The 13,243-nt window shown below is 39.4% G+C and overlaps 1 protein-coding gene across 5 annotated transcripts in view; it reads right to left on the minus strand.

The window, feature by feature from the left end:
• CDK14 (cyclin dependent kinase 14) overlaps nucleotides 1–13,243 on the minus strand; it is a 537,492-nt gene that overhangs the window by 198,251 nt on the left and 325,998 nt on the right. For all 5 annotated transcript variants that reach the window (XM_024577248.4, XM_045185274.3, XM_045185273.3 and 2 more), the window contains one exon: nucleotides 1,508–1,601. In XM_024577248.4, coding sequence (XP_024433016.2) covers nucleotides 1,508–1,601 — 94 coding nt within the window. The remainder of the gene's footprint in view (nucleotides 1–1,507; nucleotides 1,602–13,243) is intronic.

The raw sequence follows: 13,243 nt of genomic DNA on the forward strand, positions 1-13,243 counted from the left end.
AGATTGAAAGACACACAGACAAAGTAAAGGGATGAAAAAAGATATTTCATAAAAATGGAAACAGAAAGCACACTGGAGTAGCAATACTTACATGAGAAAAGATAGGTTTTAAAACAAAGGCTACAATAAGAGTCAAAGAATGATATGACATAATGACAAAGGGATCAATACAACAAGAAGATGTAATCCTTGTAAACACTGATACACCGAACATAGGAGCACCCAAGCATTTAAAGCAAACACTGATGGACAAAAGGGAGAGAAGGAGAGTAAAGCAGTCACAGTAGGGGACTTTAACACCCCGTTGACAGCAATGGTAGACCTCCCAGACAGGTAATCAACAGAGTCTTTATTATGTGTGTCAGGCATGGTTTTAAAAGCACTGTATGTATATTAAGGCAATCATTCCTTAAAACAACCTAAAAGGTAGGTGTTACTATTGTCCCTCATTTCCCCCATGGGAAAACTAAGGCTCACAGAGTCACATGCCTCGCCCCAGGTGACAGAGCAGGTGATAGAACCAGGTCATATGGCTCTCAGTTATACTTCATTTTTATTTTTTGCATATTTAAAAACTTTCAATATTTAAATTTTAGAATAGTTTTAGACAAGTGACATAAAGTAGCACAGACAGTTCCTGTATCCCCTCCCTAGTTTCCCCTACTGTAAAAATCATACATTACATGGAACATTTGTCATAACTGGGAAACACACATTGGTATCCTGATACTAACTAAACTGCTCGCTCTCCTGGGATTTCACTGGTTGTTTTCCTAATGTTCTTTTTCTGCTCCTGGATTCCATCCAGGGTACCACATTACACTGGGTCGTCGTGTCTTTGTAGCCTCCTCTGGGATGTCCTTGACAATTTTAAAGAGTGCTAGTTGGGTATTATGTAGCTTGCCCCCCAGTTTGGGTTTGTGTGATGTGTTTTCCATGATCAGACCTCAGTTACGGTTTTGGGAGAAAGATCACAGAAGTGAAGTGTCACTCTCAATACACTGTCTCCAGGGTACTGATGACAACAGCCTTGAAGACCTGACTGAGACACTGTTTGCCTGCTTTCTCCATTTTAAAGTTACTGTCCTCTCCTCCCCCCACCCTCTTCCGATGCTCTACTTTATGGGGAAACGGTTACTGATCAAAGCCCGCATTTAGGTCGGTGGAGATGGGAGGGAGTTAAGCCGCATCTACTTGATGGGGGGACATCTATATAAATAATATGCAATTTTTCTGTCAGAGCTCTCATTTTTACCCATGATTCTACATTGTCTCTGACCTCCTGTCCTTTCTTACCATTTTGGCATACTATTAATGTGCAGTAGTTTAAAAACATAACAATTATTAGCAAATTTCTTGCTTTTTCAAAGGCCCAAAAATATGTTTGAATTAAATGTGATGATCAATACATTTATTTAAAATTATTTTCCACTACCACTGCAGAATGCGTCACTAAGGGATGAATTAGAAACCAATTTTTCTCAAAAGCACTTTGTAAAGAACTTACCAGAAATATCCGTTCAAGCTGATCCTGAATGTCTTTCATTCCGGGAAAAGCAGCAACTCCTTGGATCATTTCAACAAAGATGCAGCCAACTCCCCTAAAGAGAAGAGAAACACGGTTACAGAAACTTCGATGTATTCTGCTTAGAAAAATAAGTCTGGAATTGGAAGCTCTCTTCTAACAGAGGAGAAACAATGCATAAATAACATTCCCAATGAGCACAAGGGCTGTGACACACCCCTAACCCAGCGTCACCCAGTGTTTTTGCTGGACGTCGCTACCTTCCAGCAATTGTCCAGGACATTTTTTTTAAATGGCTCTACCTTGAATGAGTCTGTTTTCTGAAAGTATCCTAATAAAATTATGAACACATTGGGGTACTTCTTTAATGGTTGCACTCATATTCAATTAGAGTGAGCAAATCCTTGTGTCTACCTTATTTCAGACCCTCTAGAGGTTAAAGATAAGGGGACTTCGGCTCTAGAGCTGCTCTGTTGTTATCACAATTGTATGTAATTAGTGTTTTGAATTAAAGAAGTAATGAATTTACAGAACTCTCATCTCTATTATACCACACAATTTGTATCCAAATTAAACACAATAGCATATAAAGTCAAAATGAATAAAAGCAAATGCTACTTTAGATCAAAAAATAATTCAAGTAGTAAAGAATGAATTCCAAAATCAATGTTCAAGGCAGATGCGTTTTAACATTTTTTCATATAAGATTTGAGAGACAACATAGGTACCAAGAATTATTCTATCAGCACATTAAAATGCAATGATATTCTTCTAAATATTGGAGCTTCAGAGGTCCAGTTAGGTGTAAGGTTTCAATCTGGTGATTTTCCACATTTTCATGCAACAAATTCATTTCTAAGACTATATCTTTTATTGTCTTCTTATTTGTTTATATGAAATACCTTGGGTCTTAAATAGCTACCCACACCTTTTTTAATATTTAGAACATACCCTCTATTTCTCCACCTTTTGGCCTTAGTATCTCCCACCACAAGCTCCAACTCCAGGTGTGAAGACCCTCAGTAGAAGGCACAGCCCCCCCCGCCCCCCCCCAACCCGTCTGCCCTGCTAAGCTAGCCGGTGAGGTAACCATTACACTGTCAGGGCCACTTACAGACACTCCTTTACCACTGCGTGTGCTTAGTCTATATCATCTCCATAATATGACACTTAGAACAACTAAAAGACAAGTCTCTGGTGTAATTCTACTCAGTTGGAAGGTGATGATGCAGCACACCTATGGGCTTTTATCTGCTTAGCTAGCTAAGGGACTTGAACTCTCATTTCTAATGGATGTTTCCTATGACATCATTTTTCAAAGATGCATTAGGGTATACTAATAAAGCTGAGAGAATTGTACTTAAAGGATTTTTAAAAAGAGAAAGGAAGCTCAAGAAAATTAAAAAGTAGAGGTATAAAATATGTCAACATATTAACATAGCAGAATACTTTATTACTGGAGCTGCCTTACTGCCAAACAGCAATAAAAGCCCCCAATTTCAAATGAAGGAACTATTACCTGCTTTCCTTTTATTTCCCTTCATACTACATTAGCCCTGTGCTCCCTCCCTTGATGGATTAGGTTGGCTGCCCTTAGTAATTTACTTAGAATTCATCCACTTACGTTCTATACTTATGATATATAAATATTTCATGAAAGGTCCCCTTTAATTTGTTGCTTCTATTGATAATTTGAATAATTATGTAATTATCACCCACTTAGTCTAAATTTTTCAAGAATAAGAACTGGTCACAAAACCTACAATTAATGCTGTCACAGAATACAGTGTGTTTAAATTCTTATTTTAGGATTAGTTACCTGGTAAGGTAATATATAAAACATCCACTCATGCTTACACATTTTTATATTCTTTTTGAACTCCAAAGTTCCAAATTTAATTTATGCCACAGATGTATAACTTGTTTTTCAAACCACAATTGATAAAATTTTAAGCCAAATTGGTAATTTTTGTGAGTATGAGCAGCAATGAATAATTTTTTAGGCCTGAGGTTCATACATTTTGGAAGTTCTTACTTTGACAAACAATACGAAATTCTGAATAAAAGATTGGGTACAAAAGTGAATTTATAATGAGAAAATAAATCAAAAGAACTCATATTTTTTTAAATCTGACAAGTGTGACAATATAAAATTTAGAAAAGTAATATAACATTATCATGTACTGACACACCTCTCCAACACTTTTCTTTCTAAGATCTTGCCTGCATAATCTTTGTTTACATTTTCTATAAAAATTCTATGATATTAAATGTAAAGAAAATAGAGAGAATACAGAGATAAAACTTAGTCTTTCCTTCAGCATAACGATGACCTTCTTTTCTGACGGTATAGAGTTTCTTGTCTTCTTTCAGCTTCGCTTCCCATTATTGATATAGTCATGTAAACCTTTAGGATTTTGGCCAATTTGGGGGAAACTTCTATGAAGTTCCTTGCATGTATGTCTGTATACTATAAACACAGTAATCCTAAAACATCCTACCCATCCCCCAGGTGAGGTCCCAGAGGATCACGAGAGGATATGCTCAGCTCACTGTGGAGAGCGAGAAAGGACTTGTACTCCGGATCACGTAGAGGACAAGAGTGGAAGGTGGTGGGTTATGGGGTGAGGGTGCCAGGGGTGGGAATGGGGCATCAGGTGGAGAAGACAGGATCCAGTAAGCAAGAAATCTTGAGAGAGCCAAATGCTGTTGTTTTGGCTCTGTGTGGAAAGTGGAAGGTAAAGTTAAAAAGGGAGAAGGCCATATTCTTTTCTAAGAAGTTCGTGTTTTATTCCTAGGGCGGAAGGTCTCAATTTTTGTCTGCATCCTAGTGCAGTGGATAAAGCTCCCTGGACGTATATGTGGAGAACCCAGGTTACAGGCACATAAGCAGATAAAATGGGTTTGAGGAGAGAAGCAATTACAACCACTAGCTGTAAAGCCACTTTGTTCTTTCCCACTCACGGCAGCAAGTGAATGAGATGAAGAGTAGTATGAGCCCTCAACTGGGGGTAGGGGGACGGCACGCAATAACTCAAGGGGTCCACAAACTGTGGGCCACAGGCCAAATCCGGCCCAGTGCCTGTTTTATACAGAATACAAGGCAAGAATGCCTTTTACACTTTCAAATGTTTCAAAAATAAAAATGAAGATTATTTGGCAATATATGCACATTATATGAAATTCAGACTTCGGTGTTCATAAATAAGACTGTTCTGGAACACAGCCACGGTCACTCATTCGCGCTGCCTGTGCGGCTTTCTCATCGTCCTGCAGAGCTGGAAGAGCTGTGACAGACACTGCACACCCCGAAAAGCTGAAAACATTTACTGTCTGGTCCTTTACAAACGTTGACAAACCCTTATCCACGTTATGCTCCATTTGCATAAAACTTACTTAGAAATAGAAGAAAAAGCACCATTATCAGTTATGTAAAAAAATTATATATTATGATTATTTGTGAATAATTAATAGAAATGGGCTCTCAAATAGTTTTTCACTATTTTTCTCAGCAGTTTTCCTGTGATAGCTATTCTTTAAAAGTTTCCATGTATTTTTTCAGAAACTGACACATTTCTTAAAACTCAATGTAAGGTGAACCTTTTGATCTTTAAAGTATTTTTAACTTAGAAATAAATTGGGAGAAAGAATATATGGTGATTTTTAATAATAGCGCTTCTACAATCAGCACTATAAGAATTTCTTCTCAAAATAGAGGATTTGGTGACTTTATTTGATTAATGGGTTGGATGGAAGGACAAGAGTTTACTTTATGAACTTTTAAATTTGTGTTTAGAAGACCGGGGAGCAAAATCTTATTGTTGGAAGTACTACCTACTATTTTCATAAACAATAGGAAATGTCACTTGATAAATGCAGTTTTATAAATATAAGAGTGCTGTGTTCTAAAATGATTTCAAGTTCTTTTCTATCCACATCCAGTATCAGGGTGTCTGTCTGTGTTGATGAAAAGAGCAATCAGATTTTTAACATGATATCTGACCTTTTTTTCTTCCTTAACAACAAGAGTGGAGACTGGAGAGAGCGAAGGCCCCACATGCTCACCAATTGCATGTAAACGCCTTTTGCCATGAGACGTCCTCCCCTGCAGCCCCGCTGCCCCGCGGTCTGCCTGAAACACGCAGCGCTCTCCCCCGTGTCAGGCCCTCTGCTGCAGAGGTTGCTCGCTCTGTCCACAACACTCCCCACCCGCCTCTGTGCACGGACAGCTGCTTCTGGTTACTAGGGGGCAGCTCACATGGCTCCTTTTAGAAGCATCTTTCTCAGCGACCACAGGTAAGGAAGGTTCCTCCTTGCTGCCCAGACCCGATGTCTCACCCTCCTCTCCTAGTTTGTTTGCTTCACAGCACTCCAAGGAAGTTAGCTGGTCTTTGCGTTTTGGGAGTGTGTCTCCTCTAGATGGGAGACCCAAAAGACAAGAGATAAGTCTGTGGTCATCATCTTGTCCCCAAGACACAGAGAACTGTCAGGTACACAGCAAAGGCTCAAAAATATTGGCCAAATGAATGATTCAAAAGCAGTGCAGCCCTCCCTCCGCACTCCCTTTCTCAACTACCAAGTGAGAGCTGAGCTAGGGAAGTGGGAGTGGGGGGTGGTTAGTAACTTTACAATGGAAAAACTGGCAAACGGCCCCTTGACCATGTGAACAAGGTTAACATCATCAGCGATAAGTCATGTGGATAGCATGTACCCTTGATACAGTGTGATGATAAAGTCATTTCAACTCTATAGTCTTCCTCATGCAAACATTAGACAACTCCAAGTTGAAGAACATTCTACAAAATGCCTGACTAATGCCCTGAAAACTGTCAAGGACACGAACAACAGGGACAGTCTGAGACACTCCCATAATAAGGACACAGGACAACTACATGTAATGTGGTATCTTGAATGGGATCTTAAGACAGAAAAAGGAAATTAGGGAAACACCAGTAAAGCCAAAATAAAGTTGTTAATAGTAATGTATCATTGTGGTTTCCTTAGTTGTGACAAATGCATAATAGGAGAAACCAGGTAAGAAGTATGTAGAAACTCTATTGCCTTTGCAAGTTTTCTGTAAATCTAAAATTATTCTACAATCAAAAGACAACCCACAGAATGGGAGAACATATCCACTGATACATCTGATAAGGGGTTAATATCCAAAATTTATAAAGTACTTATAAAACTCAATACCCAAAAAACAAACAACCCAATTAAGAAAATGGGCAAAAGACATAAACAGACACTTCTTCAAAGAGAATATACAGATGGCCTATACTCATATGAAAAGATGTTCAACATCACTAATCATCAAAGAAATGCAAATTAAAACCACAATGAGATGCCATCTCACACCTGTCCGGAAAGGCCATTATCAGTAAATCAACAGACAAGTGCTGGCGAGGATGTGGAGAAAGGTAAGTCCTTTTGCACTGTTGGTGGGAATGCAGACTGCTGCAGCCGCTGTGGAAAGCAGTATGGAGACACCTCACAAAATTAAAAATGGATCTGCCTTTTGACCCAGCAATCCCACTTCTGGGACTACATCTGAAGGAACCTAACACAGTAATTCAAAAGAACATAAGAACCCCTATATTCATTGCAGTGTTATTTATAATTGCCAAGGTATGGAAGCAGCCCAAGTGTCCATCAACAGATGAGTGGATAAAACAACTATGGGACATTTATACAATAGAATACCACTCGGTTGTAAAATGGAGAAAATTTTACCCTTTGCAACAGCATGGATGGACCTGGAGAACATTATGCTAAGTAAGATAAGCCAGTCAGAGAAAGACAAGTACCATATGATTTCTCTCATATGTGGAATCTAATGAACAACTGAACTAATAGGCAAAACAGAGACAGACTCACAGATTGAGAGCAGATGACAGCTAGTGTGTGTGTGGGGGGGGGTTGGTTAGGGGTGGAGGGATTGAGCCAAAAGGAAAAAGCGCTCATGGACGTGGACAACAGTGTGGTGATTGCTGGGAGGAGGGGAGTTTAAGGGGACTAAATTGTAATGGAAAAAACACAATACAGATTAAATTAAGGAAAAAAAAATTAACACATTTAAAGTATTTTCTAAAAAAATGTTCCCTTAAAAACAATGTTTCATCAATTCTTGTTGACATCCATAATAATGACAAAGTATCCTTATATATTTTCATGTTTTATTTTCTACAAAGTATAATAAAAGCTGAAAGTTATCCCCTCCCTCTGCAAAAATAAGTTTATTTTTTAAAAAGACAAAATGAAGGTGGAAATCTTCTTTTTGGGACAGTGTATAGAATTTAGTCATTTAAGTAGAAGGCCCACAACATTTTGAATTTTCCCCATATGACAAAAAAAGAACCCCAGTGGGTTTTGATGAACTTTTTCTTGAAAGCAATACGAGCCATCTAAAACTGAAGGCTGGAATGTAAATGTCAGAAAGAGGTAACCTTAAATAACTTGGTTAGCAAGCTAATTCAAGATTAAGTTGGATGTGAAGGTATTTGAAAACTGACATACATTCCCTATGGTAAAGAAATTCAAGATGAAAAAATGTATCTAAACTACTAAATTTTGGGCAACTGTGGAAGTGTGGAATGCAGAGAAAAAATGGAATTCACAGGCAAGGGGCAAGAAACTTTCCTCCATCCAAGTAGAGAAGAACAAGTTCAATGTCACTTCCCTGGGAAGGCCGCCTGGTCTCTCAGGCTGGCTGGGTTAGTAATCTCCTAATTCCATGCTTCTCAAGGCTCTTCCTACAACTGTAATTTATTAACTTGTAAGTATACTAGCCACTACCATCTTTCTCAGAACATGAACTTTTAGTTTTAAAGACGAAGTTCAAATGAGCTGAGGGGTTATGGCACTATAACAGTCCTCCCAGACCTGGATCAAACAGGGTAGGTCACTACATCACCAGCTAAGACGCAGTGTGACCTACCTATGCATGAACTACCTAGGTATTAAGGTCCTGTCGGGATGCCATGGTGCAGGGCAGCTTTATGTCTTCAAACTGCAACCGGGATCAACTGAACCCATCAACTCTACTCCAGTAATACCTGCATTTGACACAGGGCATCTCAATTGTAGCGTACTCAATTTTCTCACGAAGACACTGATGTTGCAAGATGCCAATTAGCCCAATAAATGATTACCCCACACGAGGAAGTATGTTTTAGGGCCTAGACATTATTATTATCTAAACTACACTAATCTTATTTTGGTCATCAAAAAATAAACGGTTCTCCTTTTCCCTAATTCTCAGGGCACTTCTGGGGCAACAGTCTGCTTTGCTTCCACCTCTGTAGACAATGCAGAAAGACTTTACTATTTTAAAGCATGGTTCAATTAAAATCTCAAAAAACCCCCCCACAAACCCTCTTAGATTTTAGCTTCTAATTTCATCCATTTATTACCAAAGGCTCGAGATTCCCCGGGGTAGAGAGCTTCAAGCAGAGAGTGACGGTTTCATTCCCAAGGGGCAGCATTTGACCACAGAGCCGGGATCAGGACACAGTGTAGCCTGGGCATCTGAGCTACATACAGAGAGGCCAGCGACCCAGCCAGCTCACGCTCTCACCACGGGGGAGACCTGCCTGCCCCTTCTCATTCCACACTCCCTAATTGAAAGTCATGAGGCCTCTACTCGAGTTCAGAGGATCGGGAAGAGGGCTGGAGATAAAGACAGTGTCAAGCTGCTTCTGCCAGGAGGATGGATGAGCAGAACCGAAACTCGCTGCAGCTTTTGCCTTCCCCTCTTTCAACATTGTGCCGCCACCAGAAATTCCCTCAAAGCCTGTGTGTCCACCGTGAAAACAAAAAAGCATCTGAAAGCAGCTCTGCTCAGTCTTTCAAGTGGACGACCATCACGTGGGGACCTGCTCAGAGGAGGGTTGTGACCGACTAGGTCTGGGCTGAGGCCTCAGATCCTGCAGCTCTAACAAGTCTGTAAGGAAGGCCGATGCTGCAGGTTGCACAGCAGAACCTGAGGAGCTGGAATTGAAACGAATCGAGGTAATTCTGTTTTGAAAGGAGTTTTATAACTGGATTCATTCTCTGAATAAAAATTCAGGCTCCAGTCAAGGGAACAACAAAAAAACAGTAGAAGAGTAAATAAATTATATTAAATGCTAAACACAACCTGAACTTAATGTGCAATAGGAACTCAGAAAGGTTCCTCATTGATTAACCTAACAGGTCATTTTATTTAGCCGTGGTTCACGGAAATAAACCATTATGCAATTACAGCTAGTGCGAGCTGATGTTCCGAGACGGCCATTTGTTCATCTCATTTCTCTCTGCTGAAACGTATATATTTGTATAACACACTGGAGTTTTGTTCCCTAGGAGGTTACCTTCAAAAAGATCAAAAAGATCAAAATTAAAAATTTTTTTGCAATAACTTATAAGAAAATTCATTACACATAACAGATGTGATCTTTTCAAGTTGGTACTTGCAGTATTTGAAAAGTGAAAGATTAAAAAATTACATTCCACATGCCCTTGGTGACTACTGAAGGAACCGAATTGATTAAACTGTCACTCAGCAGTTACTGTGGTTAGTGCTTCATTAGGCACAGATAGGCACAATACATCTTAGTTAAATGCTTCACGGAGTACTTCATTCTCGAGGAATGAAAACCAAAGCAAACCTAGACTGTGGGTAAAAGCCCATCTCAAAAAACATTCAATTCAAAAAATAGACTTTTTATATAATGGGAAACTCTTTATTTTTCAAATAATGAGACAAAATTATATCTCTAAGAAGGTACACTTACAAATTAAGTCTATCAAACAAAAACTAAATAAAAGCAAAGCATGAAGTCCAGGCAGCTAATAGAGTTGAGTAAGGCCAAGGCTCAGGGTGGCTGGCTGCTGACTTGGGAAGAGGTAGCAGGCAGGTGTGCGGGAGCCCCTACCAGTGTTGACATCTGAAATAAGACTCCTGAGGGAGCTCAAGAACCCAACCACCTTAACACAGCAGCTAACATTAATGCTCAAGTTACAATGTAATTCTTGCTCGCACATATTAATATAAATCTATCTTCACATATATATTTCAGTACACATATATTTTAGGACATGTATATTTGTGCATATTTGTAATATGTTATATAAAAATATATATTTTAGCAAATGGCAAAGCCGTACTTTTGCCCTCTGGTCCAGTTCCCTAAGCCAGAAACATGGAATCACCCAAAACCCTTGTCTTCCCTCACTGCTCTCATTCAGGCATCACATTGCCATACCCTAACTATTCCTAAATATCCCTCCATTGTGGTCTCCAACCATCACGCCCACCCACCCTGTCCTTCCTTTTCCTCTACCTGCTTCTTAAACCATATCCTTCTCCCACCCACAAATGTCAGCTGTTTCCCCAGCTGGTGGGATATTCTATCTATGGCAGCGCCTTCATGACCTTCAACCCCAGCTTTGTCAACCTGGAAAGATGGCTTTGACAAGTCAGCCCACCTAATTACCACTTGGTGACACCGTCTCTGAACCCTCACCTTTCCTCAACAGTCCAAGGATAAATTTACCACCGTCACCTCAGAGCCACCAGTGTCCCAACTGTGTGCCCATGTTACAGCTCACCACATTCTTTCCATTGGACCCGAGGGCATGAATGGGTCCTTGTCATCTCCATGAGCCCCAGGACCTGACCCAGTGCCTGGTGCACAACAGTGTTATAAATAACTTTAAAATAAATGAATGTATTTCGGAAACTAATCTGAGCATACCGCACAAGAAATGGCAATAGAGAAAGAAACCTGTTGTAGAACTAATAGTATCATATAAAATTAAACATAAAGAAAAATCAGTTCAGTAATTTCATCAAAATACCTAAACCCTAACTTGATTTATAAGTCTCTCGGAAGGAATTCCAGCAGTCTCCATGGAAACCACTGGTTCAGCAGTACAATTCACTCAAATAGTAAAATTTAGAGGTAGGGGAATTACGGAGAATGCCTAAAACAATGTTGTGGCTTCTACATCTAAGGAAACCGTACGTCACATTTCAGTGTCTTAGTTTCAGTCCCGGAACCTGAAACCTTGACTCCACTCCAGGGCCAGTGGGCCCTTCATGATGCCATGCGGCCTCCGCAGGAGGAACAAAGGGGTTTTATTTGGTCAGTCTGTTGAGAGCACAAAAGAAGAAATAGAGGTAGCAATTTGTTCTTGTTCCTGGTGGCATAAGTGCTAAGAAGGACAAAGATAATACCAAATCAAGCCCTCAAAAATCAGGTTTGAGCACACAATGGAACTATCCTTAAAAACTAAAGCCTATCACCATTGCCAGTGTACTGACAATAGGATGTTGCCTGTGTTTAAAAGTGCTTGAAAACTCCAAACAGACTCCTGTAGATAATGAGGATCCTACAACAGCCCCAGTTTTTTTTAGACAACTGAGAACATTCAAACTGGGAACATCCAGAACCAGGCATAATTAATTTTAAAAAATGTAAATAGGAAAGGTCCTTACTGAAGACTACTACAAGTAAACAATGTAAAACTCCAAATATTGCATTCAATAGCAGAGAAACACTGTCTTGTACTTTGGAACAACCAAGGAAGAGCACAGCCCCATTTGACTGGTTCTTTAAAATGCTACCGGCAAAAGCACTTCTCCAAGAAATAAGGCCAGACCAGTCAGGACAAGAGAAAAATTAATAAGACTTGTACATCTTTAGTTTTTGTTTATCTGACAGCTGAGGTAGGACAAGGAAGTCATATTATAAGATTTCTCCTGCAGATGTATTAATCCTCCTGCAGGAATGTGGGGAATTGGGGAAAAAAACTATTCATGGTTAACTGTGTTAGAGATCTTTTTAGAGAAACCATATCTCGCATATCACGAGGTGAATACCTGCTGAGAGAATATCTGACAGTAAAATATTTGACAGCCATCTGATGCCTTAGATAATATATGCAAAATCTGAAGGCAAGAAGCTTTCCATTGTAAATCCTCATTGTCCGTTTTTTGGTGAAGTCTATGGGCTTCTTAAAATATTCTCAAAGACTTGCCCTGGAACATGGCTGTGTAAACTGGACATTGCACATGGACTAGAATGTTAATGACGCCCCCTGGAGTTGTGCGGTGCAGTAGCACCAGTGAGTGGTGATTGAGGACAGGAACCAGTTCATTTCACTGACAAACCTCTGAAAATACTGTAAGGTTCTGTTGAATGAATGAATGAAGGAAGGAGGGAAGGAAGATACTCATATTGTGTAAGAGAGAGATCTTTGTGGGCAGGGGGCTGCCCTGGGAATCTAGAGGTGTATTTTTTGCTGTTGTTGTTTTAATTCTTTGCTACCACCAACCAGCTAGTGTGTGCAACATAAGCCAGCACCTTCAGAGTTTGGTGAGGGGGTATAAAATAACCATACAACAACAATAAAAAAGTGTAAATTGATTTCACTGGGTTACTAAAACTCTGAAACAATTTCTAAATTGAATATGTTAGGATTAAATATATGAGACAGTTGAAAATTTATATAGTTGATACATTTTTTTAATTTGTTGAGTTGACATTAGGCCATAAATATATTGTTTTCAGAAGCAAACCTTGTAAAAGCTAGCAATCAAGGAAGAACATTAAAGAATGAGAAAGAACAGAAAACCCTTCCCAAATTCCTACACAAAATGCAATTATATATAAACATGTCACTCTTGGAGTCTGCTCTCTCACATGGAAATACAGAGAAAAGTAAAACTGCAGA

Source organism: Desmodus rotundus, chromosome 6, assembly GCF_022682495.2.
Source record: "Desmodus rotundus isolate HL8 chromosome 6, HLdesRot8A.1, whole genome shotgun sequence".
Lineage (NCBI taxonomy): Eukaryota > Metazoa > Chordata > Mammalia > Chiroptera > Phyllostomidae > Desmodus > Desmodus rotundus.